This window comes from Sprattus sprattus, assembly GCF_963457725.1.
Source record: "Sprattus sprattus genome assembly, chromosome: 1".
NCBI classification, from domain to species: domain Eukaryota; kingdom Metazoa; phylum Chordata; class Actinopteri; order Clupeiformes; family Clupeidae; genus Sprattus; species Sprattus sprattus.
In genome coordinates, this window is record NC_137920.1 from 39963745 (window position 1) to 39981244 (window position 17500).

The window sequence follows — 17500 nt, forward strand, 5'->3', positions numbered from 1 at the left end:
GTGTGTGTGTGTGTGTGTGCGCGTGTGCGTGTGCGTGCGTGTATGCGTGTCTATGTGTGCGTGCGTGTGTGTGTGTGTGTGTGCTTGCGCATATATTTGTGCCAGGGGAAGACTGAGGGTGTGCCAGAAGGTCACAGGAATCCAAACGCCCTGGACTGTAGCGATGGATGTCCTGTGGAGAGCTGGAGCTCCTGAGTGAGCTCCTGGCCGCAGCTCATCAGCTGATCACCACCGCGACTGACTCCCACACTCAAGGCTAACACCCAGAGCCCCTCTACTGTCTTACAGCCATAACTCAGACTGCTTCTCTTAGGCCCTGATACTGGAAATTGCTGACAGAATGATATACAATTATTGGAGAAAAATTCTGTCTGTTACTAATACTATTTGTTTGGAAGTGTTACATGTGTCAGTTTTATTGTGCACAGAATGATGCGGAGGATGTCCCATGATACATTTGATTTATTTTTGATGACATTATGTGTTTGCCACATGAGAGGAGTCACAGCAGATACACAGCCCACTGATAGTGAAGAACTAATGGGGATACATCTGAATATCACTAGGCGAGGGATACTGCCATTTATTTTTGGGTTATCAGCCAGGACACATTTTTTTTGAGGAATTTGTGCATCCCTGAAAGCATAAAAGCATGGCTACCGGTGATCGTTTTTTCTCTCAGAGGCGGACATTGTTTATACTAACGATCATAGCATCCTTTTGCCTCAGATAATGGCAGTCGTAAAGAGGGAATGGATTCGATCGAGCTTCTCTACAGACAGGGCAGAATCTCTTAGTGTTCTCACATCAGCAGAACCAGACCAGAGCAGCACAAGCTAATGGAGGAATACTGATGACCACAGCAGGATGCCAACTCGTACGAATTGATCCGTACTAATACGAAAATGTGGTGGAAATACGGCGATACGAATATGATGACTCATTCATACGAATTTGGGGTCAACTTGCAATATTATCTAATGAATAGAATATTTGCGGTAACTCGAGGCCTTCTGCTTACCAACGCGGAGGGCGCCATTCTTGTTTTCTTTGACCGACGTGATACTCTTGCGCTGATTGGTCGATATTATAGCTGCAGCGACACGGAAACCAATAGGGAAGCTCGGTTCATTGTAATCTATTTAAGTGGGCACAAGCGATTGGGAATGTGTTTTATCGCTATATGAGGACTATTTACTTTTGACGTTGATGGATAAAGTTACATTGTCGCATCTGCTCTTAGTTTACAAATGGCTGCCACCAACATATTTGGGTACGTTTCTGTGATGTTTATTTTTTTTTTAAATCAACTACTGCTTAATATGGAACCTCAATGAAAGAATATTAAACTAAGTATCAAGAATAAAACTTTCTTGACTCGAGCGATATATTTTTGTAACACAAATACGAATGGTTAACGCAGAATTTACATTGAATCAAGTTATGTCAGGAGAGTGAGCTAAATGAAAAGACTCAGTAAGGCAAAAGACTGAAGTTGGAACAGACCCGCATTTGTTGTCGTCCCCGTGGCAACAAACTGACACGCCCACCGCTGTTGTCACTGTTCTTCTAGGCGTTGTCGAGCAGTAATTTCCACGTGGCGGTATTCCGTCTAATCAAGCTCCTTTCTTACTTTGCTCAATTCGCCTTACTGAGTCTTTTCATTGAGCTCAGTCTTTCTGTTGTGGACGAAACATTTCTAATTTTGTATACGTTTTTGAATATAGCATGCAAACTTTATAATCTAAAATTATGGCTGAACCAAAGAAGAAGACATTTCCTAGGAAACAGACTTTCTCCCAGAGTTAAAGCAAGGAATACACTTGTATTAGTTAAAGTCCTGTGTCTACCAGTCATGCCTTTTGCACTATATATGTCAGTCCAGATTTAGCATTGCCCATAGTGGACTCTATGATGTTAAGACACACATGTCTTCGATCAAACACAAAACAGCCAGCACCCAAGTCCAGGGGAATAAGAGTCTGCTGTCAATGGGTTTTGAGACCCTGTCCAGTGGGATGACCCTGACTGAGAAAGTCACCTCAACTGAGCTGCTTCTTGCTGAAGCCTTCGTAGAACATTGAATACCCATCAATGTTGCTGACCACCTCTCACCACTGATGGCCAAAATGTGTTAATTTATTACTAGATGACAAACCTCAAGTCAACATTTGCTTTATGGGGCATACAGAAGTTATACAGCTGCATTGCTTAGTATAACTCTTTCAAAATGTTTTGCCTAGTATACAGTACATCTTCTTATATTGTTCAGCCATGATTTTATTTTAGAAGGATTGTATTTTGTATACAGAAACTTATAAAATATGAGATACTTCCACCACAATATGAAAAGGCTGACAAAATACACTATGACACAGCCAAATTCATGTGATTAAGAAAATAGACCCTCTCAAAAAGTGACCTTACAGACTACAAATAAGTCTACGTCTGTCGACTGAATGCCACAATATTGTTTCTTTTACAAGAACATATCAAAATTTTGCCTGTGGCACCCACTAACGCAGTTCAGATTTCACTTAAGGAAAAATACTAATTTACTGGGGAAAATACTAGTTTTGGAACCATTGAGTACAGATTGGCACACCACAATGTTGGCAATACTGCCACAGTGCCAAATGCAGTGAGCCAACCACTGCGGAGAGGATACCACAGGAATGCCGAGCGCATCGACTCCGAGTGTCACTCACAGAGATAGTGCCTCGCAGTGCACCCTTCCTCCACCCGAGCTGTCATCACCCCGAACCCCGCGCTTCCCTCCCCCTCACCCTGGGCGCTCCCCCCCCTAAACCACAGCTGCTGACTCAGACCCAGCACACAAGGCAAATATACAAGGATCCATCAAGGCCTTTGCCACATCTACAGTACTGGTCACCAGCCCCCCCTTTCACCCGCAGTGCTATTTGAGTCCCTCTAGTTGTTTTTTCAGAGGGTTTGGGAAGGACACATTAGGCTCCTGTAAAATGTGTTTTGCTCACGTCGTTTCAGTAAGATGAAATGCCTGTGTTTCTTTTACTTATGTATCTTAATGCAGAGGTGAATCAGGTGCAGGCAAGACAGAAAACACCAAAAAGGTCATCCAGTACCTGGCGTACGTCGCTTCCTCTCACAAAGGAAGGAAAGATCACGTTCCAGTGAGTATCTTTGTCCTTCCCCATGTGTATACACACCCTGTCAACATGACTGTGTACTGTAACCCATCCTGTCACCATGACTGTGTACTGTAACCCACCCTGTCACCATGACTGTGTACTGTAACCCACCCTGTCACCATGACTGTGTGCTGTAACCCATCCTGTCACCATGACTGTGTACTGTAACCCACCCTGTCACCATGCCTGTGTGCTGTAACCCATCCTGTCACCATGACTGTGTACTGTAACCCACCCTGTCACCATGACTGTGTGCTGTATACCCATCCTGTCACCATGACTGTGTACTGTAACCCACCCCGTCACCATGACTGTGTGCTGTAACCCATCCTGTCACCATGACTGTGTACTGTAACCCATCCTGTCACCATGATGTGTGCTGTATACCCATCCTGTCACCATGACTGTGTGCTGTATACCCACCCTGCCTATTAGTGTAAACAACAGCACTCCAGTGTGGAGTGGAGTGGTTTGGGTGAAAGAGGGTTATCCTAAGAAATCACCTTAGAAAACAGCTGAGATCCTTAAACTCAGTAATGGAGGTGCCATTGAAGTAGAGGTACTGCAGTGGCACATGGAGTCAGCCATTACTCTCTCTGGAGGAGGAATATAGGCAGTAGTGAAGTCATGGCCGTCCAAAACCTGCAGAGTGCTTTTCATTGGCTGCTACACAGCTGCAAAGCATGTCCCTTAACATTACCTGACCCATATGATGTAAAGAAAAGTGACTTTTAAGAACAAGTTGGTAGGCGGTGTACATAGGTTGCTGGTTCCAAGCTGTTCTATATAATACTGTTGTGCTGCAGTGTGTTTGAGTGGGACCCCTGGCTCCTCCACTCACTGTGCTCTGGCAGGCGCCTCTAACACTCACATGTGTTTATTTGCAATAAACAGCCAGAGTCGCCAAAAGCAGTGAAACTACAGGCAAGTCTTTGCATATTTTTTTCATACCGGAAATATATTCGTATGCATGCACTACTAACTTTCTAGATCAGAAAGGGGGTCAATTTGATGTATTTGTTTAAGCTGAAAGCCCTTCTGCTTTTAGACTAGACATGCATAGATACATTCAGCAGGCTTTTTATCCCGTCTGTTGTAATACATTACATTTAGAGAAAAAAACATGCTTTGCAGATTTCTTACATGGGGAAGCAAATCTGGCCCTGGGTCTTTCCCCATACAGCTGAATTGAAATTTAAGACTCAAGTAGTTTAACCATCTGTGCATATAAGACAAACAAATATGGGGGGGATTGACCTATTTTCAGGCATTATTGGGGGGGGGGGGTCACAATTTTGTGGTTGGTAGAAAATGTGGTTTAACTCTTGCATGCATTCTGTAAAAAGTTATTATTGATTATGATGTTTATTTTTTAATAAAAGGATATGTTCTCTCTCCCAAGCATGTACTGATGCATGTACATTTAAATCCCTGTACCACTGATTATGTTGTTACAGTCTGGAAACTAATTAAATAGAATGGTTGTGATAAAGTATGATATAGTATTGAACTGTGTGTGTCTAGTTTGGGAAGGCAGTGTACATTACAACATAATTTAGTCCCCAGATAGCAGCCTGCTGATCTTATGTATCTCAAGGCCCTTTTGTTTCTCGGTGCACTCACGTGTTGTAATCTCTCTTATGTGTGTATGTATTTGTGTTTTCTTATTTGTATATGTATTTGTGTTTTCCATGACCATTAACACTTGTTTGTTTCCATGACAACATTTGAAAATGCCCACTGACCACAGAGTGGATCCCTGTTTTATGTGAGTAGCATGTAGACCCTGGTCCTTTTCTTACACACATCACTTTACAATATTGGTGCAAGCCATCACATCAGGGGGCAAACGGCTAACGAGGGAATGGTGTGTGCGCCTGTTGTTAGGATAGGGATCCAGGGGAGCTGCTTTCTTTCATCTCTTGCTGGCATGTGATCTATCTCATGCCTCTGTCTCACACTTGATTATTGCTTTTCTGCTTCTTTAAATACACACATCGTTGCATTTGTAGGAATGTTTTAAGTGTGTCTCGTGTCCGTTTCCAGAACACGTACCTCATCCCCATAGTCTGTCCAGTGTTGCTTGTGTGTTCATGCCAGTGTAGCGGTGAAGTGTGCAGAGCATTCTGTCCTCCATTCAACATCGCTGTGAAAGCTCCCTGCTGCTCCTGCGTCCTCCTCTGAAGAGCCACATTCCATGGCGTCGGCCTGTAGATTTTCTAAACACTCTGTGGCCTGATGCACAGATGGCGACCCTGTGTCCACTCCGTCGTCTTCTCGCATCCAGTTTGGCTCGGGGTGATGTCACAGGGGAGCTTCTAGGTCCCATTAGAGGCCTCAGCCTGCCAAACATCCCGCTTTATTAAGAGTCTGTCCGAGTCACCGCAGCAGGACCGAGAGGAGAACCGAGAGAGCCAAGAGGAACACAAAACAAGGAGAGGAGGTGGTCCTAAACTCACATGCAGCCCCAGTTCAGAGGAGGCCACTCCATTTGTGGTCCCATTCACATGTTCAATAGGGTCTGATGTCCCCCTGGTCCAACTCACACATGTCAATAGGGTCTGATGTCCCCTTGGTCCAACTCACACATGTTCAATAGGGTCTGATGTCCCCCTGGTCCAACTCACACATGTTCAATAGGGTCTGATGTCCCCCTGGTCCAACTCACACATGTCAATAGGGTCTGATGTCCCCCTGGTCCAACTCACACATGTTCAATAGGGTCTGATGTCCCCCTGGTCCAACTCACACATGTTCAATAGGGTCTGATGTACCCCTGGTCCAACTCACACATGTTCAATAGGGTCTGCTGTCCCCCTGGTCCAACTCACACATGTTCAATAGGGTCTGATGTCCCCCTGGTCCAACTCACACATGTTCAATAGGGTCTGATGTCCCCCTGGTCCAACTCACACATGTTCAATAGGGTCTGATGTCCCCCTGGTCCAACTCTAACATGTTCAATACAGTCTGATGTCCCCCTGGTCCAACTCACACATGTTCAATACAGTCTGATGTCCCCCTGGTCCAACTCACACATGTTCAATAGGGTCTGATGTCCCCCTGGTCCAACTCACACATGTTCAATAGGGTCTGATGTACCCCTGGTCCAACTCACACATGTTCAATAGGGTCTGATGTCCCCCTGGTCCAACTCACACATGTTCAATAGGGTCTGATGTCCCCCTGGTCCAACTCACACATGTTCAATAGGGTCTGATGTCCCCCTGGTCCAACTCACACATGTTCAATAGGGTCTGATGTCCCCCTGGTCCAACTCACACATGTTCAATAGGGTCTGATGTCCCCCTGGTCCAACTCTAACATGTTCAATACAGTCTGATGTCCCCCTGGTCCAACTCACACATGTTCAATACAGTCTGATGTCCCCCTGGTCCAACTCACACATGTTCAATAGGGTCTGATGTCCCCCTGGTCCAACTCACACATGTTCAATAGGGTCTGATGTCCCCCTGGTCCAACTCACACATGTTCAATAGGGTCTGATGTCCCCCTGGTCCAACTCACACATGTTCAATACAGTCTGATGTCCCCCTGGTCCAACTCACACATGTTCAATAGGGTCTGATGTCCCCCTGGTCCAACTCACACATGTTCAATAGGGTCTGATGTCCCCCTGGTCCAACTCACACATGTTCAATAGGGTCTGATGTCCCCCTGGTCCAACTCTAACATGTTCAATACAGTCTGATGTCCCCCTGGTCCAACTCACACATGTTTAATAGGGTCTGATGTCTTCCCCTTGGTCATGAGCTTAATATCATCAGTGACAATGCCGTTTGTTAACTGCTCACCAACCTTTTCTGCTGAAATAACTGCTATGGTTACTTAGAAGCAGCAGAAGACACAATCCTGGCCCTGACATGGGGTACATTATGAGGCCCCTGTTGATGTGTGAGTGGATATGATTAAACAGAGAGGAGTCTTGGGACATTAGAGCTGTGCTGGCTTAAAAATCCAACTGATCACAGATGAGATGTTTAAATGGTTCATTTGGAAATAATGGATGGAATTACGGCGAGTGAACAAGCCTTTTCAAGCACTCCCCTACAAAACGAATAATGTTCAACCTTGGTCAAGTTTTATGAAGTTTGCTCTCTTGCCCTCTTGCACTCTTCGTATATTATGCTGTCATCAAGGTCTGAGCCATCCATAAAGTGACGAGTGATGATTTTATGTGTGCATAAAGATCTCCGATGCACAGGCCCCTCAGTTAACCTCTGACTAGCCCCGAAAGTCTGCTTTAAGTCACAGTCCTGTTTGGCTAAGCCAGACCAGCCTCTCTCCTCAGTCCACTGGCCTCGGCCCCCTGCTTCACGGCTCCCCACATCTGGAGTTGATGGTTCCAGTTTGTCCATGTGTTGTCTGTGCCTGCTCTGCGTTGGAGATTTACTAGGGGCAGCTCTACAGATTTACTGTATCTGTGAGCTGCACACGAGTAGATCTGCTCAGTAGGCTGAGGGACAGCAGTTCCCACAGTCACTTTGCTGTTGTTGTAGATATATTGACAGAAAGGTCAAAGTTATTTTGCAGGTAGTGATTCTAAAGCCATTAAAGTGAGGTTATTCAGTGTTCTGGTTCTAGTATTTTACATATGAGCTCCGAGTCTGACAAGGCTCTGATAGTCTGCTGTTTGTAATGCAGGGACCAACTGAAAGAGAGGAGGTAAAGGCTTTCTCTTGTGCTCGTTTTAAACAACTCTCCCTTTGCCTGAGAAATTAGCTTTGAATTAGCCTGCTGGTTTGGAGGAGATGCCTGGGATCACCATGGCAGCCCAGACCACGGAGGCATCTGGGTCAGGCTCCTAATGCCTTTCAATTGGACCCCTGCTGCTGTTTGTGGTCTGCCTTCATTTTTACCCCATTTATACCCCCACCCCACCCTGCCCAGAGTGTTTGGGCATTTGATTGAGTGCTGAGTTAAGTGCCAGCAGCCTACAGAGTCTACAGTCATATGTCAAAGAGGAAAAAAAAGATTGCCACACATGGAAGCTTTGTAATTGACAGACCTAATTTCAGTAAGAAGGATCTGTCACTGTCTGCACTGAATTCAAAGCCATATGACCCATACAGATGGTTTTTAGCCCATTTGCTGTATGACGTCTCTGAGGAACTGTCAAGCATATTGATGTGACATTCCCTGAGGTTTATTTCATTGGCCTAAATAAGCGCTCTGAGTGTTACTGCTGAGCTAAATGCAGCCCTTGAATGCTCTGGCATTGGGGAGGTGGGGCGACTTTTTATTCAATTTCTGAGTTGATTTTCTAGCCGTCCTGTTTAATTTCCTCCACAGTTGAAAGTCTATGAGAGGAGCCAGTGAAGTTCAGGCCTACAAGAATACGATTACATTATGTGCCTCAAGGGTTAGCAATTGGGGGGATTTTCAGACCAAAACCACAAATCTCCCGGAGCCCATCTCCGCAAACCTATCGAAACATTTTTGGTTTCGCCTGACGTAATGGGAAAGCCATTAATGCATCAGGAGATGCACAGAGGGAAAATCTGCGTAACAGTCTTCCTCTCCTGTGTGCCGGGCCTCTCCAGCCACGGCACTGGAGGTCCAAGAACACTACACCACTTGTCCAAACGTCCTCTCAGGTGGCCAGGCTTCTCACGGCCTGAAGCCCCAGGCCATCCGTGAGGTGTGAGTGAAACCCCAGGCCATTGGTGAGGTGTGAGTGAGATACAGACCTCCATCCCCTGAGGGGAAGTTGTGAGAATTGACAATTCCTAGTTTTGAGTCGGCCAATGTCAGACTCTCTGCCTGTGCTAATTTGACGTGCCCTTGGCTGGTGTCGTCCTGGCTGTGGCGTCTTGTGAGCCACGCTAAAAGAAAACGGCATGATGAATCAGATTGCATAGCATACAATTTTTCAATAAAATATTGGCTGAAAAGAATTTAGGTCACCCTTAGGGGCTTTATAATCAAGCTGTGGTCATTTTCACTCATCAGTCGAGCTTGGCATATGTGCCTTTATGTGTCAGAGACTTTTAATAATTGAATCGTATGGGGAACACATGGTTTCCTAATCTAGTTGCTGTGGAGAACTCATTTATTTGTGAAAGACGGCTTTCTCTTTGAGGTGAGTAGAAAAAGGCCTGTGATCCAGATGGCTGTGTGTGTTGGCCTGAATATGATTTGATGAAGTGAACCATATGCCACGCAGCGGATATGTCTGAAGCAGTTTCTAGAGCAGCAAAACTCACCTACAAGCACAAGTCTCCAGAGTAGTGCTGTGATAGTGTGTGAACAGGCCGTAGAGAACACCCGTAGTCCAGCTTTGACCTCAAGTTTACTCTGATTTTAAATATGAACTCATTTGAGTCCCAGGGTACCATGGGCAAGGTGATCTTACTGGTGCAGTATGTACAGTATGGAACTATGTCTGTTCTGAGATATAGGTGTGTAGTTCAGTTTGTTTGAAGCCATGGAAGATTAAATCTGTCTGATATTAGTATCTAAAGCATGATGTTATGTGTGAATTTTTAAAGAATAATACTTCACGGATAAGTGCTTCATATGTACGTTAAAAATGCTTTTTCACGTCTCTCCATTGCCAATTCTCCTGCCCATTCTCTTCCTGCATAGTACCACCTACTTTGGTTTAAACATGGAAAGGATCATAAACATCAGTTAGATCTGTACCATTGGAATAGATGGGGCTCGTTATATAGCGGGGGCACAGATCTAGTCTAGTCTCTCTTTTGCATGTTCACTCCAGAACATTTTAACAGCGATATCTTTTGCTCTCCTCTTTGACTTCTCTCTCTTTCTGCTTGAAGACTCTCTTCCCAAGTCGCTCCTTTGCCAAAGAGCAGATCTGTTCTTAGCTTCTCTTAGACCTTGATAACTCACAACCTGTCTGTGGCAGTTGTATGGGCTACCCCATGACCATGGGTTTAGTTTTATGGAGTGATGTGCAGAGGAGGCTGGGAACAGCAGTGGGGCCGTGCCTTAACGTCTCTCTTCCTGTCCACAGGGTGAGCTGGAACGGCAGCTCCTACAGGCCAACCCCATCCTGGAGTCCTTCGGCAACGCCAAGACAGTCAAAAATGATAACTCGTCACGTTTTGTAAGTTGGATAACTTAGCTCAAAATCTGTTTCCCCCTCCTTAACTGGGTCTCTTGTTTTCTAACTGTCATTTAATGTCACAAAAATCTGCATATTTCGTATACGAAACGTTCAAATATTCAACCACCAAAAACCCTGAATCCTCAAGACATTGCATGAATTACAGATAACTACAACAGTATGGAATGCATATATAGATCTCTCACACAGCCTCAGCCCTTCAGTAGACCAGTAGCTATTGGGGAGCTGTAGCACATCATGTATGGGTCCAGTACCCACGGGGACCCTGGTTCGAGTCTAAGACTTCATCTCCTGAACTCATCTCCCTCTAGTTTCCTCTGTTCTTTCGATCCAAAAAATCCTTCAAATCAAAAAGACACCAGTAGCTATTTCTCCTGGCTGTATGGCCTTCAGCATCTGACGGAGCTTTAGCTGGCACATATCAGTCTCTTCAGGGTGCTTTGAGGATCTCTCATCAGATCTGAGTCGGAGGAATTTGGTTATCCTCATCTTCCCGCAAATAATCACTGCTGTGGCTTTCCACACGAAGGTGAGCGTCTGTTAATCATTAATGGCTGCTCTGGGTCTGGATCCATTTAGACAAGAACGTCTGCAGCTCTCCCTCTCTCTCTGCTGTGGGTGATGAACCAGGCCTAGGGCTCACAGTGATGAAAGGAACAGAAAACCCTACTTCAATGAAAATGAGAATTGTGGCCATGAATGTTAGTGTTAGAGATAGATGGGAAGGATATAAGAAGGCAAACACAAGGATAGGAAAGGAGTAATGCAGCCATTAATGTAATTAGTTATTAGTAACTAACTTCTTATTTCTCCCTTTAGGGAAAGTTCATTCGGATCAACTTTGATGTCACTGGATACATTGTTGGGGCCAATATTGAGACGTGTATCCTTTCAGAATGTGTTGTGATGTTTTATCAGAGAACGATTGCAGAAGATATACAGTTGTACAGTTTAATTGGCTTAATGCCTTGACTGGTGGACAGTGGTTTTAATTCTGTTCATCATGGGCATACATTTGGCAGTGTTATTTCAGAATTAGATTTTTGTTTTGTTGTAAAAGGCATATATGGCCTGCTTATCATTGGTAGTATTGGGCCGCCTATATATTCACATTTTGACCTGTAATGTGATTCATGTGTTTGATCAGCGTGAGGCACAGGGTAGATGAATTAGACTTAAAGACTGGAAAGATTCCAGACCGTCATGAAAAGGGATGATTCACACGTAAAATTCCTGCTCAGCAATAATACCAAAAGATATATTGATATAGAGCAAGTCTACGTTTCCCCGAGGATCACTGCTGCTCGTAAATGTGCTTCAAAATGTAACCCTATCTGCCCCCAGACATCCAAAGTTTCCCTCCTTCTCCTAAAAAACCCTTGACCCTGGCACTCAGACCTTCTCGAAAAATCCAGAGCTATCCGCCAAGCCAAAGACGAGCGCACCTTCCACATCTTCTACCAGCTGCTGTCCGGTGCTGGGGAGCACCTCAAATGTGAGTTCAAGTCCTGTAGTGGAGACGGGCAGTCTGTCTGCCGGCACCCTCATATGGTGTTTGCTGGAGCTCTTGTTACCCTCTGCTTACCTCATCTCCATTTACAATATGGTTATAGATCTCATTACAGTCCAGTTATGGTTGAAGGTTCTGGTGTAAGTTAGGGTCTGTGGGCTTGTTGAGGTTTCTCTGTTCTGCTTTTACTGCTAGGTCTGTAGAGTTGTCTGATGACTGTGTCTGTTCTCTTGCCAGCCGATCTGCTCCTGGACGGCTTCAACGCGTACCGATTCATCTGCAATGGCAACCTCACCATCCCCGGCCAACAGGACAAGGATAACTTCCAGGAGACCATGGAGGCCATGCGCATCATGAGCTTCACTCACGAGGAGATCGTGTGTAAGGACACACACACACACAACCACACACACACAACATGTTCCAACTCCTCCCCTCTGGTAGGTGCTACAGATCTTCTGTTCTGTTCGCCAAAACCTCCAGAAACAAAAACAGTTTCTTCCCTCTTGCTGTCTCTCTCCTGAACAGCTAACCCTCTGTGGCACTGTAAAAAAATAACTCATTGTACAGTTACCCCCGCAACCATATCTATTTATTCCACCCTTCCTGTATAACCGTCATACTCATACCATATAGTATTTATTTATTCCTGCTCTTCCTGGACTCACTTTGCACTGTTTGTTTGTATATATTTTTTAAGACTTATTGGATTGTTGTATTGTATTGTTTTGGACTGCTGTATTGTTTTGCACTGTTGTATTGTTTTGTGTTGTGATGTATATTTGTGTAATATGTGTAAGCACACTGACAGCCACTGCACCAAGACAAATTCCTTGTTTGTGCAAACTAACTTGGCCAATAAAAGCTGATTCTGATTCTGATTCTGACACACACAGAGCCATGCAGAAATACATGGAAGCAGTATAAACAAATCTATCAGTTTTTTTGTTCTCTCTTCTTTCACATCCATCCATGAACAAATGTGTTTGTCAGAATAACAAAAAGTCTAAACTTACATAATGAGTTTAAATATATCATTCAATGTAATTAATCCCCTATATTTCTCCTATAAAACTCACTTTCTCTCTGTTTGCAGCCATGTTGAAGGTGGTGTCTTCTGTCCTGCAGTTTGGCAACATCACCTTCAAGAAGGAGAGAAACACAGACCAGGCGTCCATGCCTGAGAACACAGGTACGCTGCCCCGCGTGGTCTGCGATCACGGAGCTCTCCTCGGCTGAGTCAGAGCGTCCTCATATTCCATGAGATACGAGAGACATCCAGTTTCTTCTTGAGTTATGGACTCTTTTTATGTCTGTGCTCATAAACATCTCAGGTTTGTGGATGATGTGATGAGCTACATACCACCAGTCTGACGTTCAGGAAGGCCTCATAACAGCCATCCTTATCCAGGACGTAATCGCTCCTGGCCCTAACTCCACTGGCATCAGCCACTGAAAGTCCTTGTCAGCTGGGTGAAACCCAGAAATAAAAAAAGACTGTGGAAGCATTTAAAACGTCCTTGAGGCCTCGAAAAACAAGAAATGTGTTCAGAAGTTTGTTTAATTGGAAAAGTTAGCTTTGAGGGCATTTCCTGAGGGCTCTCTGCATCGATTTATAGAGATGTCATTGCCATACAGTTTTGATTTTCAGGACAAATGTATGAAGTTCAGGGGATGAAACAAAGAGAGCAGTCTGTGTGACACGTCGTGTCTCTTTCACCTTGGAGTGCTGCACGGTGAGCGAGACTCTGATTCATCAGAACAGACAAAAGGAGCTCAAGTGGAACAGACTTGGCCAGATGGATTGGCTCAGTATACGCCTCTCGACAACATCACCCTATAAATAGTGACCTACAGTGAATTTGATCAGAGCTGAGTGGCCAAAGTATTCCTGAAGTTGAATACAGAACTGTCCCCTCTGTCTGATCCTGGATTTGGACCTAGTGCAGATCCCAGTCCTGACCCGTAACGCTGCTCACTTAGCTCCAGATGTTCCCTCACAGGCCCCTCCTGTCGGCTTTTTGAGGGGTGAGGCGGTGCTCTCCGCCGTCCCTGTGATGACAGGCTCGACATCTCTCTGGCTCATCATGGAGGGGAAAATGGAGAAATCTCCCTTAAATCCGCAGTGCTGTGGGTGCCATAAACAGCTAGTGTTTAGCCATCCCCACACATTCCGAGGAGCTTACTCAGCCGACAGGAGGAATTATTCCTGCTCAAGCCGCCTTTAATGGTGGAGTGTCTGTAATACTGTCAGTGGGAGAGATGAGTAAGCTGTGGAGGCTGTGGGGTTCAGGCAGCAGTAGGTCTGGTGGTCTCCGTCTCCAGTGGCCCACTCTATGGAAACTTCCTATAGGGTTTGCCTACACAACGGCTGTACATTCAACCGGGGCTATTTGAAAGCCTTCCTATCCACTTCCAAAATCTGAAGTAATCAAATTTTTTCACATATGCTTCCCCTTTTAATTTGTTAAGTCATTTTATAGGTTGAGGCTGGAGTTAATATTCACCATAAATGATCATAAAGTAGTGATAGTCACCAACTTCTACCCAAGATGAATGGGGCACTGCTGCAGTGTATAGACAATTTCAAGAAATGAAATATTCTTTCTCCTCAATTCTCATTTCTTATTTCTTTCTCTTCCCTGTCAGCTGCTCAAAAGCTCTGTCACCTGCTTGGCCTGAATGTGATGGAGTTTACCCGCGCCATCTTGTCCCCCAGGATTAAAGTGGGCAGGGACTATGTTCAGAAGGCTCAGACGAAAGAACAGGTATGGCTGCCCCTTCCTTAGTGCTCACTGTTCACAAGCCTGAAGCATTCTCTCTCTCTGTCTCGTCTGTCTGTGTGTCTGTTGAACTCTTGCAAAATGTACCAGGTCACACCTTTCATCATCCATTCCTCTTTAGTAATCATTATAAAAAAAATATTGCTCCCCCTGAGAATTTTTTCAGGAGGCGCCACTGCTCTTTACACACACTCTTTTGCCCTCTCAGTCCGTCATATCGTTTTTGGGGATTTTTTTGATCATCTAACAGGAACCTCTTTGCTCTCTGGTGTTTCTTTATCACGAAGGGAAAGTGGGGTCCAGTTATTTCTTTCTGTCTTGTATCACTGAGCTAATTGTCACAATTAATTTGTGTCTTAACCAACCCTTTGAATGCCGGCTCTCTCCATTTCTATCCACTATCAGTCTTGTATGCATCATGTGGTATGTATCATATAAAGTTGTATGCATCACGTGTATATGCTGCCTGTATGCTAACATGTTCTATCCTGATGTGTGTATGATTTCATCTGCTTCTGATTCTCTCTTTTCTCTTCTTCTCCTCTCTTCCCCCCTGACCCTCCTTCTCTGTTTCTGTCTTTATACCCGGCCATCCCTAAGCAGATGGGTCCCCCCCTTTCAGTGAGGTTCTGCTTAAGGTTTCTTCCTGTTAAAAGGGAGTTTTTGTCCTGCCCCCATTGGTTAGGTGCTTGATCTAGGAAGCTCTGGACAGGCGCCGTAAGACAATTTCAGTTGTTATTGCCACTATATGAATACAATTTAATGTAATTTAATTGATTTAATGTTAAGCCCTTTGCGTATTTTTACATTCCATAGTTTAAGTTTAAAACCTCTCAGTGATCCTGATCAGAGTTCAGAGTTCACAAATGACTGTAGCGTAATGAAGCAGAACTGAACCGGTCCTTATGGCTTTGACCGCTCCAGGCCCATCTGTCAACTCTTTCCTTCTCTCTCCTTCACACATAGCTGAGCTGTCAAACATCTTGGGTTTTTAAGAGAGGTTTTTTGCTCCAGGGAGTCATGTGTGCACTTTCTGTTCTGACCTGTTCACATTTGACACTGTGCAGTCCGTGGCATAGGTGGTTGCCTTGAACGCAAAATGAGGGGCGTTGCAGAAGAGATTTTACATTTTAGATTTTTGTTTTGGATTTTTTTTGAGAAGTGTGCTCTATCATGACAACTATAGATGAGTGTCGCCCTTCTACTCAGCTTAGCTATAGCCAATCAAAACAGTCAGTTATGCGTAGCAGTAGTCTCTGTTGAGTAAGCACACTACTAGGGTTCACTAGCAGAGTGACGGAATGTCTTATCTATGATTTGAGGTGCATTCTGTCAGGCTAACATTACCTGTTACCTGAAGATATGTCTTCATCCACTATATTGCAAATAAACAAGTTTACTACACACACTTTGTGAGTCCATGTAAGTGTCCACTGAGCAGCACACATTAGTTTTGACAAGTTGGGATAAGTCTCGTGAATCAACATTTTTGCAGATTTTGTAATCATGGTGAAAGTCATCTCTGTTTGCTATCCACTCTTTTATCATGTCCTCACTTTTGCTCTGACAAATCTGTTAATTAATTACTTAATGTGTGTGTGTGTGTGTGTGTGTGTGTGTGCTACACAGGCAGACTTTGCTGTGGAGGCCCTTGCCAAAGCCACATATGAGAGGTTGTTCCGCTGGCTCGTGCACCGCATCAACAAAGCCCTGGATAGGACAAAACGCCAGGGAGCCTCTTTCATCGGCATCCTGGACATTGCCGGCTTTGAGATTTTCCAGGTTTGCCATGTCATGTTAAGACACTATTATGCTGTTACTATCCTGTTGCCAAGTGCTTTTGATGCACTTGTGAGTGCAGTATTGATTTTTGCCTCAACATCTAAATAAATATGCTCAGGGTTTCACTGGGCCTGATTGAGACCAAGGTAGTTGCCACAGAAAGCTGGCATGGAGTTTAAGGAATGTGGTCACCTTTGAGTGTCTGAGCAGATAGAGCAGTCAGGTTAATGCTGAAGTGGGATCGGATCTGCCTTCTGAGACACGGATCAGGTCTCTGACAAACTCCCATTTTGAAGTCTTCAAATGTGCTTTGTTGTTGCATTCTCAACACCTGAACAGCCACTTCAGATGTACTGACATTGGGCAACTAATGAAAAATAGTTCCGGTGGGGGAAACCCGCTTCCTTCTTGTGGTCTGCAGCCCGCAGTGGCACAGATGTTTCTTGCAGGCCCCCTGGCCGCCTTTGGGGGTGAAGTCTGGCCTGCTGTGGTTGTTTACATTCCCAGAGCCAGAGAACAAAAAAAGCAAATCAAAGTAGGCAGGAATCAAGTAATGAAAACAAATTAGGCGTAATCAGCTTCAGTCATATGTGAAGGGAAATTGCCTCTGACTTGAGAAAATGTTGAGGAAGTACAGTTGTAAACATCTGTTCCTAGTGTGGTGCTTGCACAGTATTCTGTTTCATTCGCATTTTATCATTGATTAGAAACTTTCAGGAAATTGCTAAGAGATTACTGCCAGTATTTCATTTTACATATAAATAGGCTTTTGCTTATTTTAATTTTAAGAATGTGTGTAAGTATGTGTGGGAGCATACTGGGTGATCTGGGAAGAGTTACTATCCGTTCTAATGGAACAGTGTGCAGTCTAGTTCTGTTGCAAAATAAATTCCTAGAGTGATAAATGAAGTCTTATTCCAGGGATAATGTATATATTCATTATCGAAAAATATATCCAGACGGGACGCACAGGTCTTGTTTCGTCCTGAAGGGATTTATGTTACGCTAATGACTGCCGGACCATACAGTACATTATCCCGCTTATTATACGGTTATTGCCAAAACGCTAGAAGACCTCTAATGATTTTGTTGCCATTTCGTGATTTCCGCTAAGAAAAAATTGTTCATCAAGCAAATAGAA

General features: G+C 44.4%; 2 protein-coding genes across 2 annotated transcripts in view; both read left to right on the forward strand.

Moving 5' to 3' along the window:
• The window catches only part of LOC308369695 (myosin-10-like), a gene marked incomplete at its 3' end in the record, with an annotated part of 37769 nt that extends 25772 nt beyond the window's left edge, over positions 1-11997 (forward strand). The window contains exons 4-8 of the mRNA XM_080844209.1: positions 8735-8832; positions 10171-10263; positions 11104-11167; positions 11681-11779; positions 11990-11997. Coding sequence (XP_080700335.1) covers positions 8735-8832; positions 10171-10263; positions 11104-11167; positions 11681-11779; positions 11990-11997 — 362 coding nt within the window. The remainder of the gene's footprint in view (positions 1-8734; positions 8833-10170; positions 10264-11103; positions 11168-11680; positions 11780-11989) is intronic.
• Positions 4923-17500, forward strand: part of LOC308380922 (myosin-10-like) — a 35356-nt gene continuing 22778 nt past the window's right edge. The window contains exons 1-8 of the mRNA XM_080858387.1: positions 4923-4938; positions 10171-10263; positions 11104-11167; positions 11681-11779; positions 12032-12175; positions 12891-12986; positions 14444-14562; positions 16207-16359. Of these exons, the coding sequence (XP_080714513.1) occupies positions 12130-12175; positions 12891-12986; positions 14444-14562; positions 16207-16359 (414 nt within the window). The 5' untranslated portion in view covers positions 4923-4938; positions 10171-10263; positions 11104-11167; positions 11681-11779; positions 12032-12129. The remainder of the gene's footprint in view (positions 4939-10170; positions 10264-11103; positions 11168-11680; positions 11780-12031; positions 12176-12890; positions 12987-14443; positions 14563-16206; positions 16360-17500) is intronic.